Source organism: Acanthopagrus latus, chromosome 4 (genome assembly GCF_904848185.1).
Source record: "Acanthopagrus latus isolate v.2019 chromosome 4, fAcaLat1.1, whole genome shotgun sequence".
Classification (NCBI taxonomy): domain Eukaryota; kingdom Metazoa; phylum Chordata; class Actinopteri; order Spariformes; family Sparidae; genus Acanthopagrus; species Acanthopagrus latus.
This window is the reverse complement of record NC_051042.1, coordinates 27468508-27488304: the sequence shown is the minus strand read 5'-3', so window position 1 is coordinate 27488304 and position 19797 is coordinate 27468508. Positions and strand designations below refer to the sequence as shown.

At 41.2% G+C, this 19797-nt stretch overlaps 1 protein-coding gene across 2 annotated transcripts in view; it reads left to right on the top strand.

The window, feature by feature from the left end:
- LOC119018624 overlaps window positions 1-19797 on the top strand; it is an 89686-nt gene that overhangs the window by 29073 nt on the left and 40816 nt on the right. The window contains exon 3 of one of the 2 annotated variants that reach the window (XR_005074800.1): window positions 9751-9882. Coding sequence is in view for 1 of the 2 variants with exons in the window: in XM_037096437.1 (XP_036952332.1) it covers window positions 19603-19737 (135 nt within the window). In the remaining variant the exon portion in view is untranslated. Of the gene's footprint in view, window positions 1-9750; window positions 9883-19602; window positions 19738-19797 lie in introns of those variants that run through there. The other variant, XM_037096437.1, reaches the window with a different exon arrangement.

The following is a 19797-nucleotide window of genomic DNA, read 5'->3' as shown; positions in this document are numbered from 1 at the left end:
TGCCTCCCTTCGAACATTAGTGATTTAGAGCAATCAAAGGTGTAGTGCACATGGTTAGATGGCGGTCTGTATGAGGAATGGATAAGATCACTCATTCAAGGATGCAGAACAGAATGAATAAAGTTATTAGTATGACCGATGCCGGGCTTTTGTGCCACGTTTTCATACAGGGATGGGGGTATCGATTGAGGGAAAAAAAAAAAGGGTTTTGAGTCAATTTCTATTTCACAAAACAAATTAAGATTGAAAAGAACTCTGCGACTACTTTGGGGAAAAATAAAAGCCATTTTAATTTGGGTTTGATTAAATCCTTTATAGTGGAAGATGAGATTAATTGGAAGAAATGCTCTAATCTTAATAACGGTTAAACGCTGTGCAACGCAATATGCGTTTTTAATTAACGGAATTTGTTAATGTGTCAAGTTTTATTGGCGGTGTTAAACGGCACCTTTTATGTGTTAAACAGCCCTGTATTTCTTGTGTCAAAAAACTACAGAACGTGATAAGATGGCTGATTTTTTTGGGCTGGTGTTGGGATGTGAACTCAGCAGCTGTTTCTCGGTAACAAGATGCTTCTGTACGACATAAAGGGAAATGCCGAGAGTGATCCATTGAGGCTGCTACCTATCAAAGTTGCTGGGATGTCATACTGTGAATCTGTCTTTACCTTTGATTTAGCTTCCATTCCTTCTTACAACCGGGCTTGTTTTGACAGCACTTAACATCCTTGTCGCTGCCCTGAAGTACCAGAGGAAAACATTTCTCTTCCCCAGAAGGAGGACGTAGCGCTATCCAATAAGGTAGCGAGCGAGACTTGAAGAGAGAGAACAGGACAGAGAGCAATGGGTGCACCATTAAGAAATAGCCCCTAAACTACATCTGACAATAGCCAAGATTGCACTTGAACCCAATTCATCGAGGTAAAGTGGCCATTTGAGGAGGTGTGGTGGGGAATTGGTGTTTTCTGGATTGAGATAGAGGAATACGGAGAGTGTGAGTTTCTGTATCGATGCGTCGCTGCCGCTCATGGGGACACACTAACATTGTTGCTCGGAAGGTCACATGGAGAAACACGCTGGACCCCGAATCCACATACATCACCCACGCGAATGCAATCAAGTTGCGCAGACTTGTCCGCTCATAGGAACCAGGATTGTACACTGAGCCGGCATCTTGTCTATTAATCACTGGAACCGCCATTTTCTCCTACTGTAGACTGATGCGCATGTCGAGCGGCTGACTCTAATGTCACACATCTTTTTTTAGAAACCAAACGGCAGCGCTCACATCTGTTGTTTCACTGCATGTTATCCGAGCAGACTGACCCCGGTAGAATGACCCGAACCCAACCGGTACCTTTAATCACTTGATCGCTCAAATTAAGTGATCACACAATATACGATGAATGAATATTAGGATGCATGAGCAGATTTGTGCAGGTCTGCCTGCGTGACTCCCTCTGACTAACTGTAGACTGATGCCTGCTTGCACAATATGACACAAGCGGCATAACTGCTATTCCTTTTTTTTTTTTTTTTCTGTTTGGCCGCATTCCCTTTCATTCCACACGCTCTGAGGCACAACAAAGCCCACTGGAGCCGGTGTATTGGCAATCACACAAATCTGCCTTCACCTCAATATTTAATGAGCTGAGCAAATTAGCCATGCAAAGCAATCTATCGGGCTTTTTCCTCGCCACTTTGCTGGTACCTCACAGAAAGCTTATTACAGCTGAGCAGACACTTCTAACACACTACGGATTTGAGAGAAGTATATGGTGCACACAGATATATTGAACCTCATGCACGCGGACACGGTCGGCCAGCATTACCTGAGAAAATACTCATTCCGTTAACCACATGTTCTTGTGTCATCTTGTCAGCCACCAAAAACTCATTGCGTTTATTTAACAAGTGCCGCTGTGCCTCTCACTCCCAGAAATGGAGATATTTAAAGTGATAATAATAGCTCCTTCAGTCAATCAAAGAACCCCGATCAGTGATCCATGTTTGATGATGGAGCTGTGTGTTTCCTGACTGTTAATTAAAAATTTCGACTGAGCCCTTAACAAGTGTGCGACTCTCAAAGCTACTTAATTAGCTTGTTATAAACCTGTTTCATGAAACATTTAGCCGTCTGCGCGCGGCGAGAAGAATATGGGATTGACTTTTTGAAAAATGTTCCTCTAAATTGGTTCAAGCAACAAAAAAAAAGAAAAGAAAGAAAATAACTCGGATAGCTGACTAAACAAAACAAATATCGACTAAATCTGTGCTCCTAATTTTACGTTTGAGCTCCCTGCAGACTGAGTACAACATTTAACACAATTTGAGATTTGAGTCAAAAACATTTTCTGATGAAGCTAGCCAGTTTAGACAAAATGGTTCACACAGGAAAGGAGACCTTAAAAGAACCTGAACGGACAACTTTTTAAAGTTGTTCCGAAAACTAAAGTGACAGTCTGCCAAACCATGTACCAGAAGCTGTCGGTGGTGTTATCTCCATACTGTTCCCGTGTGTGCACGCCTGTGTCTATGCAAAACTGTGAACCGCCGTGTGTCTAAGTAAGACATGGAGGTCTGGCAGAGAAATCCCTCTGTTTAAATACTATATCCCTGTCTAAACAACTACTCCATTTCAGCCTGCAAAGTAATCCCCGCACTCACTCAGCTAAAGCTAATTCACGATGCTCGGGGGAGGTTTCCCTCACCCTCCAGTACCCATTCTCTCCCGCTCTCAGTCACCTTTTATGCCGTTTTTGGTTCTTCATTCAACAGGGTTTCTCTTATTTCGACAGAGACATAGAGGACGGATGGAGAGATCGATAAAGAGATGGATGGATGGATGGATGGATGAGCACAAAAACGACAGTTATGTAAAAGGAAAAATCATGCCTCAGGCTAAATTAAGTACAATGTCATGGTTTCAGGACCATCGTCATCATCGTTGTAGTATTAACAGTATGGAAAGGGCGGATGTGCAGGTGCTGCTGACTCATCCATCCAGCCTGACCTCCTCTTCATGACGACTCTGTCACTAAGTAACCATTCTCAAACATGGGCAGGGCTCGGAGGAGGTGCGAAGACACGTCCATTCACTCCTTTGTGCAGCCCAGCCACAGACACACACATAATACACACACACACACACACACACACACACACACACACACACACACACACACACACCATATTTAGGTAGGGTTAGGGCTAGATATTCTAAGTTATCTGACCACGAGCGATTTGGGTAGCAGCACAAGAACTTCTACAACAGAAAGTGTGACTTGGCTGCAACTTTGCAGTTCTTTCCTTTGCAGCTTCACGCTTCTGGATGTTCAGTTTTACTTTGTGATAATGCTTTGCTTATTTCTGATTAGCTCTAGGCACAAAAACACTGGGTCAGGGTTTGGAAAAGATTACATTCTGACTTAAAATATCTGTTTGCCACAAGCACGGCTGACGTTGTCTTTAGGTTAACACTGACAAATGTTGAATCGCAGTAAATCAAAATCCAACACCATCATCCCCACATCTTAACATGAAAATCAGGTCATGTACATGTTATGTGAAAACGTGATATGACACATTTTCAGTGATGTCAATATGGTATGGTGTGAGGAAGGAGGGTCGGCTGGTTGTGAAATCTGCCGTGATACACGTCATCCACCCCCAGCTCAGCTGATAGTAAAAATCAATTGCAGGTTTCACCCAGTAGAGGGAATATTTTTCACACAATATGTGGAATTCAAATACTTTGCATTAAAATGTCAAGATCTGGACCTGAATCAGTCAACAACACCAATAAATACCCATCAACAATGTTTGTCAGCTAAAAAAAGAGGTGTTCATTTTGTGTTTTGTTTTGTCGCTGACCACCATTCCCCATCCTCTCCCCAGGGTTTGATGACCCACTCATTATCATTTAACTCAGGGCTGAAAGTTGCTTCGCCCCTCGATGGGGGATTGACTGTAGACACATTTGCATCATCGGCCACACCGTAGGTTGTGCACAACTGCCTTTGAAAGAAATCGCACATTTTTTTTTCAATGTGGAAAACTGTATGACAGTTGGAAAAATTGGCTTTGTCCCTGATCCACCCCTTCATCATTCTTCCTATTTTCCTCATCTCTATCTGGCACTCCCCTCTATCCCTGGCACCCTCCTTCCCTCTGTGCCACCCCAGTTCTTGGCGGTAGCCCTGCTCGCTGTCTCACCCATCTGTTTCCATTCATTAGGACAGGATTCGCTTCTCTGCTCTTCTGACACCTTTTCACATCGGGCTGCACAATGTAATTAAACAGGGTTCGGGGGCTGGGGAGGGGGGGGGACTATCTTCTTCCTCTTCCATCTACTTTAACTCTGCCTCGTTTGTTCTCATAGGCCGGAGACAGCCCTGTGCTACTTTGTTGAGGTACAAGATGAACTTTCTTTATATAGTCACAGACAGGACACATGGTCCTGCTCTGTGGACGCTGCACTTTTGAACTGGTCAAATAAAGGTAAATCCCCTTGTATCGTCACTTGTGCTCTTGCCGCAACTTTTCAGACTATTAGATCAGATTTCATTTCTGAGTAGCAAACAGTAGGGAACAAAAAAAGAAAAAAAAAAGAAAACTTTAATCAGTACACAACACAAGAGAGGAATGTGGCCTAATTAACTTTTAGCTCGGTAAAACGGTTGATAAATTCTATATTTTGCTTCATGTCTACTGTATTTGATTGTTTTAAATGACTTTTGTGACTTACAAACCAACGGATTGCTGTCGGGGGGAAACCGGAGCAGCAATTAACTACTTTCTGCAATGTGGAAACAACAGTTCATTAAAACATCTACACATCCGCGGTCCACCCACACAGGTGTTTTCACTCGTTTGCCTGATTAGAGCTCTTCTCGTGGCTGTGTGGGCGGGTACAGACTGTGGATAATTGATATCTCCCTCACTGTTTTGTTTTGCTGCAGCTGTCAATTGGTGCACCTGTTACAGCACCTACTGCACCTTAACTATTGGAATTTTAGTATCACAGAGTTTTGGTGACCGCAGATAAATCCGTGTAATGCCACACACTGATGCTTCAGCTCGAGCAGCGGTTTAATCAGCCAGTAACTGAGAGCTCTAGAGTGGGAGAACAGGGGCATCCTTTTATTAGGAGGATTTTTGTTTGTTTGTTTGTTTTGTTTTGCTTTGATTTCTGTTATGTGCAGTTCACTGTGGCTGAACTATCAGCTGAGCAAAGTGGGTAAATACCCCCATTTCCCCGGGGGGCTTCGAGAGGAGGTTCACCGCATCGCTCTTTTGTTGGGTTCATTTTTAGGAGCTCTGCTTGATAACGAATATGCGACACTGCAGTCCATTATCAGCAGACATGATAGGGTGATGGGGCCTACCAGGAGTACTGAGCATTTACATATTCTGATTCAGTACATGACAAATCTTCCTCACTGCAATTCAAGAAGCAGATATATCTAAACCTGTCTACTCCACTACATTTATTTGACAACTTTAGTAACAAATACATTATGATGTCAATCAATCAATCAATCAAACAACTTGATTTGTCCATGCAAGGCAATTCAATGTGCAGCCTCAAGTCACATAGAAACAACAACAACAAAACAACACATACAGCATCCACTGTTTGTGCCGCAGGTTGGCATGGGTGGCCGGAGCCAGCAGTGAGCAGCAATAAGAAATAAATAAATAATGACTAAATTTACACATTAAAGCTCTCAGGTTAACAGTGCCTGGCCTGTGTTCATTTAGCTGTTAGGTGGGATCTTAAAGGGATATTCCGGTGTAAATTAAATCCATGGTCTAACACACCGTGACACCGAGTAAGACCCCTCCCCTCGAGAGATCAAGTTAGCAGACCACTTGTTTACGTAGTTTTAGAAACAAGACAGAAATGAAACAAGGATTCCAGGAAATTCACAACCTACCCAGCAGATAAATTATATGAAGCACTGAAGCACTTTTAACAGCTATAGCACTGAAGAGATCCAATAACATCACATCCGTTACTCTCAAACGTGTGCTCTTCTTTATTTAATCTATTTTTTTCAATCATGCATAATGCAAATATTGAACATCAGAACCCCCCACTAACTCATGTACTTTTTTTTCAGTAAAAGTACAAAATAATTTGCATGACTTTTACTGTTGACAGAGTATTTCTACATTAACTACTTTGAAAGGATCTCAGTCCTTCTTTCCCCTCTGGGTTCACTTCATCTTCCTCATCCTAATCTCAGTGTAACATCTAGTGTCAGGACTTTCAGTGTTTCAGTTGAGAATGCGCTTATGCAGGATGGTGAATATTCCTAAGCTAATGTGTTTACAGGCGAACCTACTCACATGTGTTCAAGCACAGAAAGCTTGTACAGAAAATGGATAGAAGAGGAGGAACAGGGAGGTTAATGTGAGTCCAGTGTTATTCCAAGCTGCTTTTCAAAGAGAACATTTTGATATGTCAGAGTAGGAGAAGCACGGGTGTAAAAATAATCAAATTGATTGTCTCACTGGTGCATTTGAAATAACCAGAGCTATTGATAATGTTATCATTAACACCTGTTGTGTTCCCACTATGACGAATCAACATGTGTGCTGTGAGAGAGGTGCTCGTAGCATTCTAGATGTTGGACTTATGAGCAAGTTTGTGTTTTCTGCTGATGGTTTTGTTTGACTTTGACATGATATGGATGATTGGAAAAATGACTCCCTTTGTCATGATTTGTATTACCTGCGGAGAACATACGTTATATGTAGCATAATGTGGAAACACAAAAGAAACTTGAAAAGAAAACGGCAACTAAGAAATAGTCATTACTGTACACACACACTCCCTCACTCCATGAAGCAAGGAGAAAGGTAAAGAACAAAAAAGGGGGGGAGCATGATTCTGGAACTGGTTCTCAGTTGGTGTGAGTGACCTCACCAGAGACAGACAGACAGACAGACACATTTCTAATCAGACTGTGGGCATTGTGTGGTGACCAGCAGCCAATATGACAGACTGGTGAGAGAGGCTCCTGGGGTTGGAGGGCAGCTTGTGGACGCGGGAGCGCTCTCTGACTTGATTTCTTCATCAGCAGGTGCCAGGGTCCCCTGACACATGGACACACGCCGCCAGCATGCACACATGAATGACGCGTACGCATGCAAGGGCACACCAATACACACAAAATCCCACTGAATCCCATCCAAGTGAAGGTCTGGGACCTCATGTCTTTGTAACATGCTGAGACAACCCCTGAACTGTCCATATGACCACTTGGAAAATACACCTGACCTCTTTAGTATTTTCCTGCCCTTCATTTATATTGCGATCAAACATTATCCCAAATGGTGGTGGGCATTTTGTATGCTGATCCCGTGTTGGTTGTATGTTATGGGCAGGGACAAAAATGAGTCATGTTTGTGTTGGACTTGCACCTTAATAATTCAGTATGGAAGGCAATTCACCCACCGAGATTCTACATAATAGGTCAGGGTTCATTCTTATGAGGAAACGAGTTTATCTGTGGAGGAACCAAACACCAGGGAGATTATCGTATCTACTCCTCAAGTGTCTCTTTTCTCCTCTTGTGCGCTCGGACAGTTTTTGTGTGTGCACTTATATGTATGCATAGAGTTGTCCCAAGGACTGACCTGACACTTGGTTATCTCCTCTCTCCTTTGGCCTCCCTGTCACATACAGAGTGGGGAGTCATGAGTGGCACAGGGAGTCCCTCAAGTAAACGATACAAACCATGCATTATGGATCCTCACGTAAGTAAACAGGACCCAATGACCTTTTGGACCAATGGAGAAGGCAGCAGAGAGAAATTCCCACAGCTAGGAAAGGGGGGAAAAAAAAGGAAGCCAGTTTTTATTCTGTTATTACACCAGGATGTGATAGGTGTACCAGTAGGAGGGATGTAGAGCTCATGCTCGATCATTTATTCCTAGTTTAGTCAGAGCTATTTGTGGTAAAAAGCTACATGGGAGATGCAGAAAATTACACTCTGCAAAGCCTTGATGTGATAATTGTTTATCTGTTGAGACCATAAAAGATGAAACTCTCTTGGGCATGTTAAGAGGTGTAATAAACAGGTTTTATGGCTTTAGTGGGGTTATGTATAGTGATGGAAGAGTGAACCAGCAAACACACGCATACATATTTAAGATTTATACATCAGCATGTCAACTAAACTGAAAAATACAATATTCAAATTAAGTTCTTACCGGAACCATCACCAATCTGACTGAACTTTGAGGGTCAGGTGCAGTTGGTCTGTTGGTGGTTGAGTCACTGAAACATATTATGGTGATGCACAGCTCCTATTAATCCAGGTCCAGATCAGTCAGTGTGTCAGTTACCATTCTTTCTGGCTAGTTTGAAAGATTGTCAAATTGTCTTTACAGAAATGGGGATTTAAAAAAAAAAAAACTAAGATAAGATAAGATGTTCCTTTATTGATCTCTCTTGGGAGAACACTGCAGATAGAGGGAAATAGTAGCAAAGAATAAAATAACTATTTTTATAAAATATATTTAAAGAAAAACTATTACATAAAAAAAAAAAACATGATATAAATTGAATCATTGGATTTGTAAAATTGAAATATGAGGTGTTTTTATTCAAACGGGTTAAGCAAAAGGGGTTAAAAGGGTTTGACTTACATTTTCTGTATTGGATAACATAGAATAAATAAATTTATACTCTGAGAAAGTGTGGGACTGTGTTAGTTAGTTAAAATGTCTTTTGAACACAACACTTGTCTGATTTTCAGACATGGCAAAACAAGGCCTATCATGCTCAGAATCTATGTTTTCTTTTTCAATATTTCAACTGCCACTGAAAAAAAAATCCCTCAGAAGTTAGCACTGCCTTGAAAAAACAGCCCCTTCTCTTATTTCTGTTGTTCAGTGATTTAATTTTTTATTACATGAAACAGAAAATGATAATCCACTCATCTCAGTTGACCATGAAAAAGAAAAAAAAACCCTTTGCCTTTGACAAAAAATCATATAACCACTCCAACCAGTTTTTTTGTTTCTTTTACCCATTTCTGAGAGGAAAACTGAATGACCACAACAAACACCAGCTGTGTCGCAACGTCAGTCACAACATTTCAGACCACTAAGGACGAGTAGAAGCCTCTGTAGAAATGAGATGAAGTGGTGTAACACTGCATAATACTGGTGCAGATGTAGTGTATGTACTGAGACTTAGTGAATCAATCAACACACTCTGACTTGGTACATTGAGCACAAGTGTTTTCTCTTCATGCATTTAATTCTGAAAAAGTTAAATGATGAATGTGCAAACACAAAACTAATATTCTTTGGCACGCAGAGCTGTTCGTGTGGGTGGGGTGAGCTTTGCGGAGGCCGGAAAGAAAAGATTGGAATCAAAATGTAACGGAAACGCGAACACGGGATTGACACTTTGATTGGATTAGTGTCGAAGTTCATTTAATCAGGTTGTGTATTATCGGTTTCTCTCTGAGTGATGGTGTGTGTCACAGTTAGGCCTACAGAAGTCAGTTATTTTAGCTGTTTGTCACATTTAGAAAATTAATTTGTGCGTCCGTATCTAGCATCCGCAACAACAGCTGGATTGCAGTTGTCAGCCTGTGAACCTCCCCCGCCGGCTCCCCACCCATGAACACTGTCAGCTGGAGCGGCTACTGACAGATATGTGCCAGGATGAGTGCACACCTAGAAAACATAAAGCATCTCATGTTAACTTTTTTTTTTTTTCTTTCAGCACATGACCCACATGTACAGCATCGGTATCTGGAGGTGTCACCAAAGCTCCAATTCAAGTTGTATTGTCGTGAAATAAGCTTTACCGATGATAAAATAAAGATACGGAGAGTCTTCTCTTCCTAGTATCTTTATTTAATAAAACATAAACATGTGCACCACAGTCTGCAGAGTATGATATCTGAGAATATGACAAATAGATAAATAGACAGATATTCTAAAGGAGTAATCAGTAATCAGATTACTTTATCAAAGTAACTGTGGCCACACTGTGAAGTTTTATATAATAATAACACACTAACACAGTGTGACCTGTGATCAATAGTTAGTTTTAGAATACAGAGTGAGGAATTAAACACTGCACTATTTCTGTTGTCTTGGCTGCAATATGAAAATGAAACCTGAAACAAGTGATTGAGTTAGAGCAGTTGTGACTATTAGTGCTGCCCAGACTGGAGTCGATAACAACTTAAGACTCAAGTGATGTGATGGTCGTCCCGCTGACAACTTGAACACATCTGCAGCTGTTACACAATGGCTTGATGAGAGCTTAACGCTGTTTTACAGCCGATCTCTCCTTTGTAAATAAGGTGGTTTTGAGAACACAGACAAGGTGTCGATCTAACTCCTGGAGTTAGCCAATAGGAACCATCTATAGATATGTACTGTACTTAACAGAGGTGACCTTGTGTCATACCTCCTTATAATTGTCCCTTATAATTTTGCTCCACTGTGAATGCCATCGCTCCCAGCAGTAATGTCCAAGAAGAAATATACTGCTCAAAAACACAGCTGCACTTCCTGTCTGTATCTGACAACATTTAAACAAGAAGCAGAGAACTGTGTAATTCCTGGAGGATCCATGTGAATGGCTGGAACCTGTAAACTTTTTGAGCTGGTAAGATATTTTTGGGCTCAGCTGCAGATATTTGGCCTTTTACCGGAGCAGATTTTTCACAGCGGGGTCGATGACTTTAAATGTAAGAATGTCAAATACATGCACGACTCATCTGAGACATGAACCTGGACAAAATCCACATGGACTACTAACCCAGTTCTTAAACACATACTAGTTTCTGAGTTAAATTTAGAACAATGGGTCCCAGTTTAGAATTATGGAGGAAAAGCTAACGGAACTAGCTGCAGGTATTTGTCACTGTCATCTATGAGGAAGCCCCAGATCCTGGGAATTCATCACTGTTGCAACAGACTCCAGTGGATTCATTTCCTGCACCTTTATCTAAAAGGAACAACCCCAAAACAGCCTGGTTCCACAAGACCAGTTCTCCTCACATTAACTACCACTCACGGGTGTAGTGGAGGGTAAACCCACATCTCAAATTTAGAAATAGCATTTTTTTTTTTTTTTTTTCAGAATCTCCAGGGCATTTTGCAGAGTTTACACAGTGCTCTTTGTCTTGGGTAAATTCTGGAAACACAAATATAATCCTCCACTACATCACTGTATTCCCTGTGAAGCAGCCACAGTATCAACACCATCCACTCATGCTCGGCGGATATTCAGTATATGAACGGGAAATCAGCATATTTACTGGATAAACAAGTTAAAATCATATACAAGGTATATACTATACCATATGGGTGCTTAATGCAAGCTAGGGCCATGAAATACTCATCCCATGCATGAGGCAATGTTTAGCTACACAAGTGACATGGCCAGGGATGAGGATTGTTGGTCCCCAACTTTTAATCCAGACAGATCCAGAATTCAAATTTTATGCAACAGAAATGCAAAACTAATAACATCCCTGTCCACCTAGACTGTAAAACATTGTGCCTGCTAAACATTGGCGCATCATCATTATCATTCTGAGCCTGTTAGCATGCTGACATTAGCATTAAGCCACAGCAAACCACTGCTGTGACAAACACAGGGCCACAAAGGGCCGCTAGCATTGGGCTTACAAATTCACTGCAGCACAGCCTATCCACATAGTTTTATTTCAATACTATGTGGATAGCATTTCAATACTATCCACATAGTATTGAAATAACACAATTTAAATGTGTATAGCAACTTTACAGATATATTCACTTACCTTTGAATGTATTTGGTCTGCAACAATTGTTGAGATTCTCTTCTCTAGTGACTTCACTAGCTGGACAGGAACAAGCTGCTGCACATATCTGTTGGTGTTGCTGAAGGTTAAGAATTAAAAAAACAAAAAAAAAAACAGCTCATGCAAATGCAGGTGCAGGTGAAATTCTAAATTAGTCTTTTCATTCTGGCAGAGCACTGTGTGTTCAAGAAATATAAAACTTATTAGGAGCAATACCCCACCGAGATTTAAGTTCTTTGTTTCTGAAAGATGGATGAACTTTCAGCTTTGACATATGAGAATGGAGAGCAGAGTTTTGTTATGATTTAAATAGAGAAGACACTCAAAAGTATTCCCTTCATCGCTCCTTCCTTGAGCTTTACTTTTCATCCCGGAATGACCTTTATGAATAATGAGATGCTCCAAAGGTAACCGTGACAACGGGTCTTCCTTGGAGGCTGCAAATAGGCACCGAGATAAAGTAATTCAACACCTGACAAGGAAGTGCAGTGTGTTCGCGTCATCCTCTGAACAGTGCTGAAGTGTGCTGATTAACGCTGACAGTTTGAAGAGCACATTGTGCCAGCACATTAATAATAAACTCTTTAAATGCCTGTGTATGCTTTTAGAGAAGGTTACACAGCCATGAAAGGTAGGTAAGATGTAGGAATGAAGGATGAGCGAGTGATGACAGCAGGGTTAAAAGATAACTTGGCGTGGTTTCACACACTTTATTTGCAGCGCTTGTCCTATTTAAAGGTCTTAAGAAGAAAAATTACATATTTTGGGGGGGTGCTAATTAGCCAATTTTTTTTCAGCATTGGAGGATATTTTAGTATGTACAAAGTGCATAATTAATAAGCCAAGGAACTTAAATGGCTTCCGGGGTGTTCAGCACTAATTGCCTCGGCAAATTAACATATCCGCCCCATCATTTTCTCCCACTGTGACTTCGGCACTCTTGCAGACTCAGTGAGAGGAAGAGGGTTCCTCACGGGGGGACCAGAGAGGTCATGAACCTGAAAATATGTGGTAGATTTACGGGGTATATAGCTTGTCCATCAGACTTGGAGCTAAATTTAGGTTCTTTTCTTAATTCCTTAGTCACTTTTAAAAAAGCTTTTAGTGTATTTCAGTATCTGTATCTGGCTGACGTCCATATGCATATGTGGATGTGTGGCTGTATTTAACCTGTAAACTGTAACTGTATTGTAACTGTATTTAAGTAGTAATGTAACACATGAGGCTGCAATGACACTGAACTATTCAGTTAAAGGCACAATATGTAAGATTTTTTGTTTTAATCATTTCAAAGTCAGTATCAACAGAATGTAAAGAAACAACAGTTTTGATTTTATATGTCAAAGATGACTATGCATTCTGCTGCAGATTAGCATGCTAATCGGCTAACTGTCCTTTCTCATAATAGCACTCTGAGCTCCCAGTCTGGATAGCAAGCTGCATGGCACGGCAGCTACTGTTAGCAGCAGCTAGCGGTAATCCTGGTGATATGCTGCCCTCCTTTTGTCTGGACTACATGCACATGATGGTTAATAGTTGTATACACATTTTAAACAAACCTTGTTTGATTTGGGTTCATACAGTTGAGGACCATATGCCTCTATGAGTCATTGATTCTGCCATCAAAACAGAAAAAAAAAAACAAACAAAAAAACGTGTTTTATGTCAGCAGGGGATTTTTGTTTGCATATCTCACTGACTGATTTGTTCAAAGAAGGTAAGGAGAGGGCGATATAAAACCTATCCAAATCCACGTGTCCAGGGATTTAAGAATATAATCAGAGAAATGACAGTTAGTTGACTTAGTTGACTTGTCCCCTGCATAGATGCAGTGATGTTTGCCAAGCCACTGTGCCAGCTCAGTGGGTGCAACTCTCCCAGTGTCAGATGACCAGGTTGTGAATCATTGATCTGAGCAAATCAATAGTCAGCACGTCCATCTCCCGGCCACTCTCAGTGGGTCGCCATCTGTGTGTGTGTCCATATCCTGTCCGAAGCCATCGCAGGAGCCCATCAGCACACACCAGGTGGCTGCCATCTGGGTCCGGCCGCTTAACACACAGCATGGTTCTCTGTGTAGGAGAGTGTTTGTATGTACAATTGAGTTCGGGAGATGGAGAGTGACCATTAAATGTCACAGTTAGTTGTGGGCGTGCATCCTCAGTGATTCAGTGCTGTCGAAATGAGTCAGCGTGTCCATGTCAGAAGCTCACATAGCGCTGTTGAGCCAAAAATGAAAAAGGTGAACATCTCCGTGAGGTGTGAGTAGATGGAGACACAAAGTAGCGGAGTAGGATGTGTTGGCCAGCGCTTGGAGAAAGCGGGGTGATAACAGAGTGGTAATAAGGTAATCGTTATTTTGGCATGTGACTAACATGATGGTTGGCTGTGAAGCATCTTGGAGTCGGCGCTCAGCTTGTGTGCATGATTCGCACCAAGTGTACAAACATGGAAGTGTGGTGCGTTGGTGTGAGCCTCTGACACTTCTTGACAAGCTCCTTTTTTCTCACACTTCAGACTCACAGGGCTCTCTGCATGTGTGGGCTTGAGTCATGACACTCTTGGCCATTCGTTGCACTCAAAGCTCAGATTTTGCTGTTGACACGGGGACAAACCCATCTCTAAAGCTGGTCCTTTGGGGGTTAATGTAATATTTTTATGGTTCAACGTCTTGACTTTGAAAAAAAAAAACAAAAAAAACACTGTAACTGGAGAGTCACACTCTGTAATACCGAGCCCCTCAATGTGTCTGGTAGCACATTTAATAGATCCCTCACTTGAAGCTGCACTTGGCACATTGTACAGTCGTTAGGAATAGCTTTAGAAGTACGAGCTTTATATTCTTTCAGATTATATTGGAAGATCTGCGAATGTTCCTGTGATCGGTTCCCCCCCAGAGCTGTGAATTTGACGCCCTGTGTTAAACTTCTCAGGCAGCGCTTCTTCACACAAATCCCAACACTTTGGCTCGAACTGATAGGTGTAACCCCCAAAATCATGGACTCCAACCTCAAAGACCCCACAGCCCAAACAGTTGTTCAGCCAATGATGTAAGTGAAGGAGTAGATACTGTGCGCTGTGAATACGTTGCCCATGGGTTCTTCTATAACGATGCAGTGTCGGTGCTGAGAAATGCAAAGGTCTACTCAAAAGAACAGGACTTAACTCTGCAGCAGGTGCAGCCAAACACTGTTACAAAGTAGAGGTACAAACTCCAAGAGTCATGATCCGCTGCAGTGTAGCATTAAGGAGCTCTTTTTACTGTGTCCAGTTTCTTTTAAACATTTTTAAAGCATTATAGAAAGCAGCAGCAGACATTTCAGGCTCTCCAAACCTGGATTCAGTGCTGGAATTAAATTAATACTATTCCATATTACCATAGCTACAGCAGTAAGCATGTTTGAGTAGCAAATACACTGCCTGAATTAAACAACACCATCTATTTTTAACGTGCAATGCATCGTGCTGTTTAGTAAAATCTACGCTATAATGTATTTGTGTATGTGTAGGCGATGAGAGTCCAGCTCCTGGCTATAGTTTGATTTACGTGTGTGTTGTAGGAAGCCCAAACCATTATCTGCAGCATCCATCACTGCCACGAGCAACAAGGCCGACGCACCACACGCCGACACACACACACACACACACACACCTACACCTCCGCTCCCGTGTATGTATGCCTCTTTGTCGATAACATACATGTGCATATACTTTCCATGTGGGTTTATTTGCAAGTCTGCATGTGCACATTAACATGCACGTACGGTGAGCCTGCAGAGGCTTTGTCCCAAATCCCCAAACGGTACTACCTGCTATCGGAGTTACAGTTACACAGGCTGCATGCGCTCTGGAGCAGGAAAGTAAACACACTGTGAAACACCCTCGAGTCCTCTGGTATAAGTGGCAGTGGCCATACATCAAAAAGAAACTGACCTGAAAAAAAAAGGGGGGTTGAAAAAAAAGACAGATTGGGTTCACAAGGTTTGCATCTGAATGGAGGTGAAGCTTGGGGTTGAACTGTGATTACAGTTTAGAAGAAAGAATGATTTCTGCAGGTCACATGGAACGTTAAAGACGAGGACAACATGCAACGGGACTGTACACTGACAAAAACCACTAATTAATGATTACTTATGGCTGATAGTGTATTGCTGAACATAGCACCTATCCGGTTGGGGCACATTATATAACTGTCACTGCTTAAAGTAACATATTACCGTATAACATCACCTTTGTAACACTGCAGAACTAAGATTCCAGCTACGTACTATACAGACTTAACTATACATTTATACATTATACCAGTTATACTTTGCTAGTAAAGTCTGGCAGTAAACGCTGACTAGTCGTAACTGAGTGTCTGTGTTTGGTGTGATGACACTGAATGTCCCTATATCCAGATTTATATTAGCCACTTATTAGCAGTCCCTCTTTTTAAGACACGTCAAAAGCTTCAAAATAGATGAATATGAATATTTACTGATGTACATTATGTGGTTGAATAAAACTTGGAAAGCTCTTGAGCTTGTGTCGAGCATGTAAAGTTAGCGCTGTTGTTGTGAACATGCTAACGTTTGGCCTAAGGCAACGCTGTTCCCTCGCCGCGTCTTGTTTTGATGAATACAGTAAAAAGTTCTCAATAGTAGCATTCAATTTCCTGTTTATTGGTTGAGTTTGCTAGTCTTACAGGCACTCTTGGGTATCCTGTTTTTGAACTCTGAAAAACGTTGAGTTATTCTCGGTTCTATTCAGCGTGCGTTTTTACTAAGATGACCTTCGTTTATGCTTGCATGGCTGAGCAGGCCTGCCTGTCCTTCCTGCTTGATTGAGTCTAAGAGGATTGTACATTGCCTATTTTTTTTTCTAAAAATAAAAATAAGTCCTCACATAGCAGGTGAATGATTCACATGCATATATGTACAGTACTAGTGTGTGTGTGTGTGTGTGTGTGTGTGTGTGTGTGTGTGTGTGCGACTGTCGGTGGATACTTTGCGTAATTTCTCCTGGTTTCACAAGCCGTTCTACCCCATGAAGCCGGGTTGACAGGGTCGTGTGTCATCTCTCCTCTCTCCCTTCTTCAGGTGTCAAACTTGGACAGGAAGTCAGAGGATTTAAGCCCTGTGCTTCCTGCCATAGTATGACTCAGTTATCGTTCAAGCACAGCCGTTTCTGCTGAGAAGTGTTGTCATCCCCCTTGTTGCCGGGATTATTTCGATTTAGGTATCTGTCACACATGCTGATGCATTTTGGAGAATAATGACAGCAGAGTTCAGGGAAAGCAGCAGGAAGTGCTGTTGTTTAAAAATCCCGACCTTCAGAGTCCGCCATAAATCCAGCACTTAGCCGAGCAGTGTTTTGACAATGCACACCTTGAATTTAACAGCTTTTAACCTGATTGCACGTTCACACTTCACAAGAACTACTTCAAACTTCAGTGCACTTTAAGTCATAAAATAAGTAATATTAGCAAATTACTAAAAGGATTTTGGTGACATTTTCACGTTCATTATGTCAAGAGCCGCATTATCACCTGACCATGTTGTTGATGATGTCATATAGGGCATCAAAATCTGTCTCATACAACACAGAGTCCCAGTTCCCCCCTTCGGCCCTACCCCTGCATTTTGCAGGTTTACCTCTAGGGGTAGGGTGTCCCGATTCTTATCAGAACAGGTACAGGCAAAGTGTTTGGAGGCATGACCCTCCAAACTGAGGTTTTCCAGATGTGTACTTCAAACTGAGGGTTTGTATGTATTATGGTCCTTTTGTTTTTATTCAGCATTAAACAATCGCAACTGACCAAACCAAGCCTTCAGCACGCAGTAGCACCTTGGTTAGCAATAATGGTACCCGGTTGGTTGATGATGTGTCTTGGCGATGGTTGGTCATCAGATGGAGTTTGGATCAGAAATTCTGACCCATGGAGAAATATACAAGAAAACTAGAAGAAAAAGGTTCTTGAAATTTTTGTTCTCCCACGTTGATGTTCCAGCAACACAGTGCAGAATAATATATGAGCAGAGTTGGAGAAAGGAGGGCTGTTTTCACACTCAAGTTTCTCTGTGCTCGCCTTGAATCTCAGTTCAAAAAGTGCACGCACAAGCACTGATTTATGGAAACTTGAACTCTCCAGCCCACTTTTCAGTAAAGTATGGGATGTGTACAGTTAAACTTTTTGATATATCTGTGATTATTTATATATTCATTGTTTCTGAATTTTTTAAATTAAGGTAAGGAAAAGATTTAATTTCAAGTTTTTTAATAGCGTTATTTGTCTTAAAGTGCGTAGGGGTCAGAATATATACAATTCAACTATTCCAATTTCATAATTAGGTATTTTGTTGCACAGAATGCTACATTTTAAATGGCTATTATTTAGATGAAACATTATGCTTAATGATATATCTGTAATTAAAAGATTGTAATGATAAGGTCCTAAAAATAGAGGGATCTCGTGAAAGGTTTTCATATTAATGTTTGTCATTTCCAGATTGAGATTGCAGTTTGCTGTCACCATCTGCAACATTCATGCTAAGCTATTTGAAGCACTAAACTGTGCATGTAGGCATCACCAGTCCAGGACTAAATGGTTTCTCATTTGGGTAATTGAACAACTGGGCCTGTATTGAAAGCAACAAATCCGTAGAGAGGCAATTTTCCTAATCCTGTCAAATTACTCAAAAACATGTTAACCTTTTTGTTACCCTAAAAATGTGCAAACTGCACAGTACGCGATGACCAGATGATACAAGTTCTTTATTTGCACTATAGATCCGAAGCAAAACTAAAAAATGTATGGCATTTGCTATAATCTCAGTACCCTCAGAGGCATATTGCTCGTGCACTAATCGCTCACCTCCGCCTCCAGCTTAGATCACATTCTTTCTCCAGGTGTTGCCAGCAGCCCTCTTAAGGCACAGTTTGTTTCTTTTTTTGCTTTAAGTGAATGGGCTATCATTATCACTATGTACATCTCCGGCAGGTCATTTAAAACCAGCACAAGGTTAATTAATTAATCAAGTTTAATGGAGGACCTTGAAGTACCCGTTGAAGAAATATGTGTTTTATAAAGGCCTTAATGAATGTGACTTCGCTGTTTGCCAAGAGTTTATTGATCGGAGAAGCTTCATTCTTTTTAAAGGTCTGAGCAAACCCCCCCTTTTTTCCTTTTTGGTAGAAAATTATACTGTCCTCAGTTTTCTGTCCTGGTCAGTGTCATGCAACCAAAGGAGTCGCATGTTTGGGATCATTTGAATAAATATTTCTGTGAATGTGACAAAAGCTGTACACATTTGTTTTCTGTGCATTAAAGTACAGATAAAGTAATAAATCAGAGTTCATTATTGTAACTGTTTAACTATTATACTATAGATTTTAGAGTGTATTTTACATAATCGCCCCTAAGAACAGTCATAATTATATCCACATATCAGTCTTTAACCAGAGCAAAGCGGATTCCCTTTAAATTGTCAAAAGTTGTTAAGGAACCTCTTTGAGTGCTCCGAGTTAAGTGGGGTAATTTACCAGCCTTGATCATTTTAACAGCTCCAATTAATCCTCAGAGTTTAGGAGGCTGTGTTAAACAAACACGATCTCTACAGACTTTCTGTAGCTGTATCAAGTACTACCTTGTACCGTAAGTAATGGCTCTAGTCTTGTCCTTTTCTAGGGCTTTTACAGGTGTCCTCATGTCCCCTCTGTTGTGTGTGAATACTCTGAATAGTCTGTGCTATTAAAAATACTAATCAATAATCTCTATCACCTTTACACAGGAATCAGGGAATACACCAAAGAGTGCGAGGCTACACTCAGAAAGCAATCTGCCACTTCTAAATAAACATTTTAGGATCCCGGTGTTAACATCTCTCCTTGTGAAGTCTTTGAAGATGATTGTGGTACAGCAGAGGGTAAGTCATTATTACACTGCCATCAGTTTGCTTATCAGCAGGGGAGATGGACAGAAGATG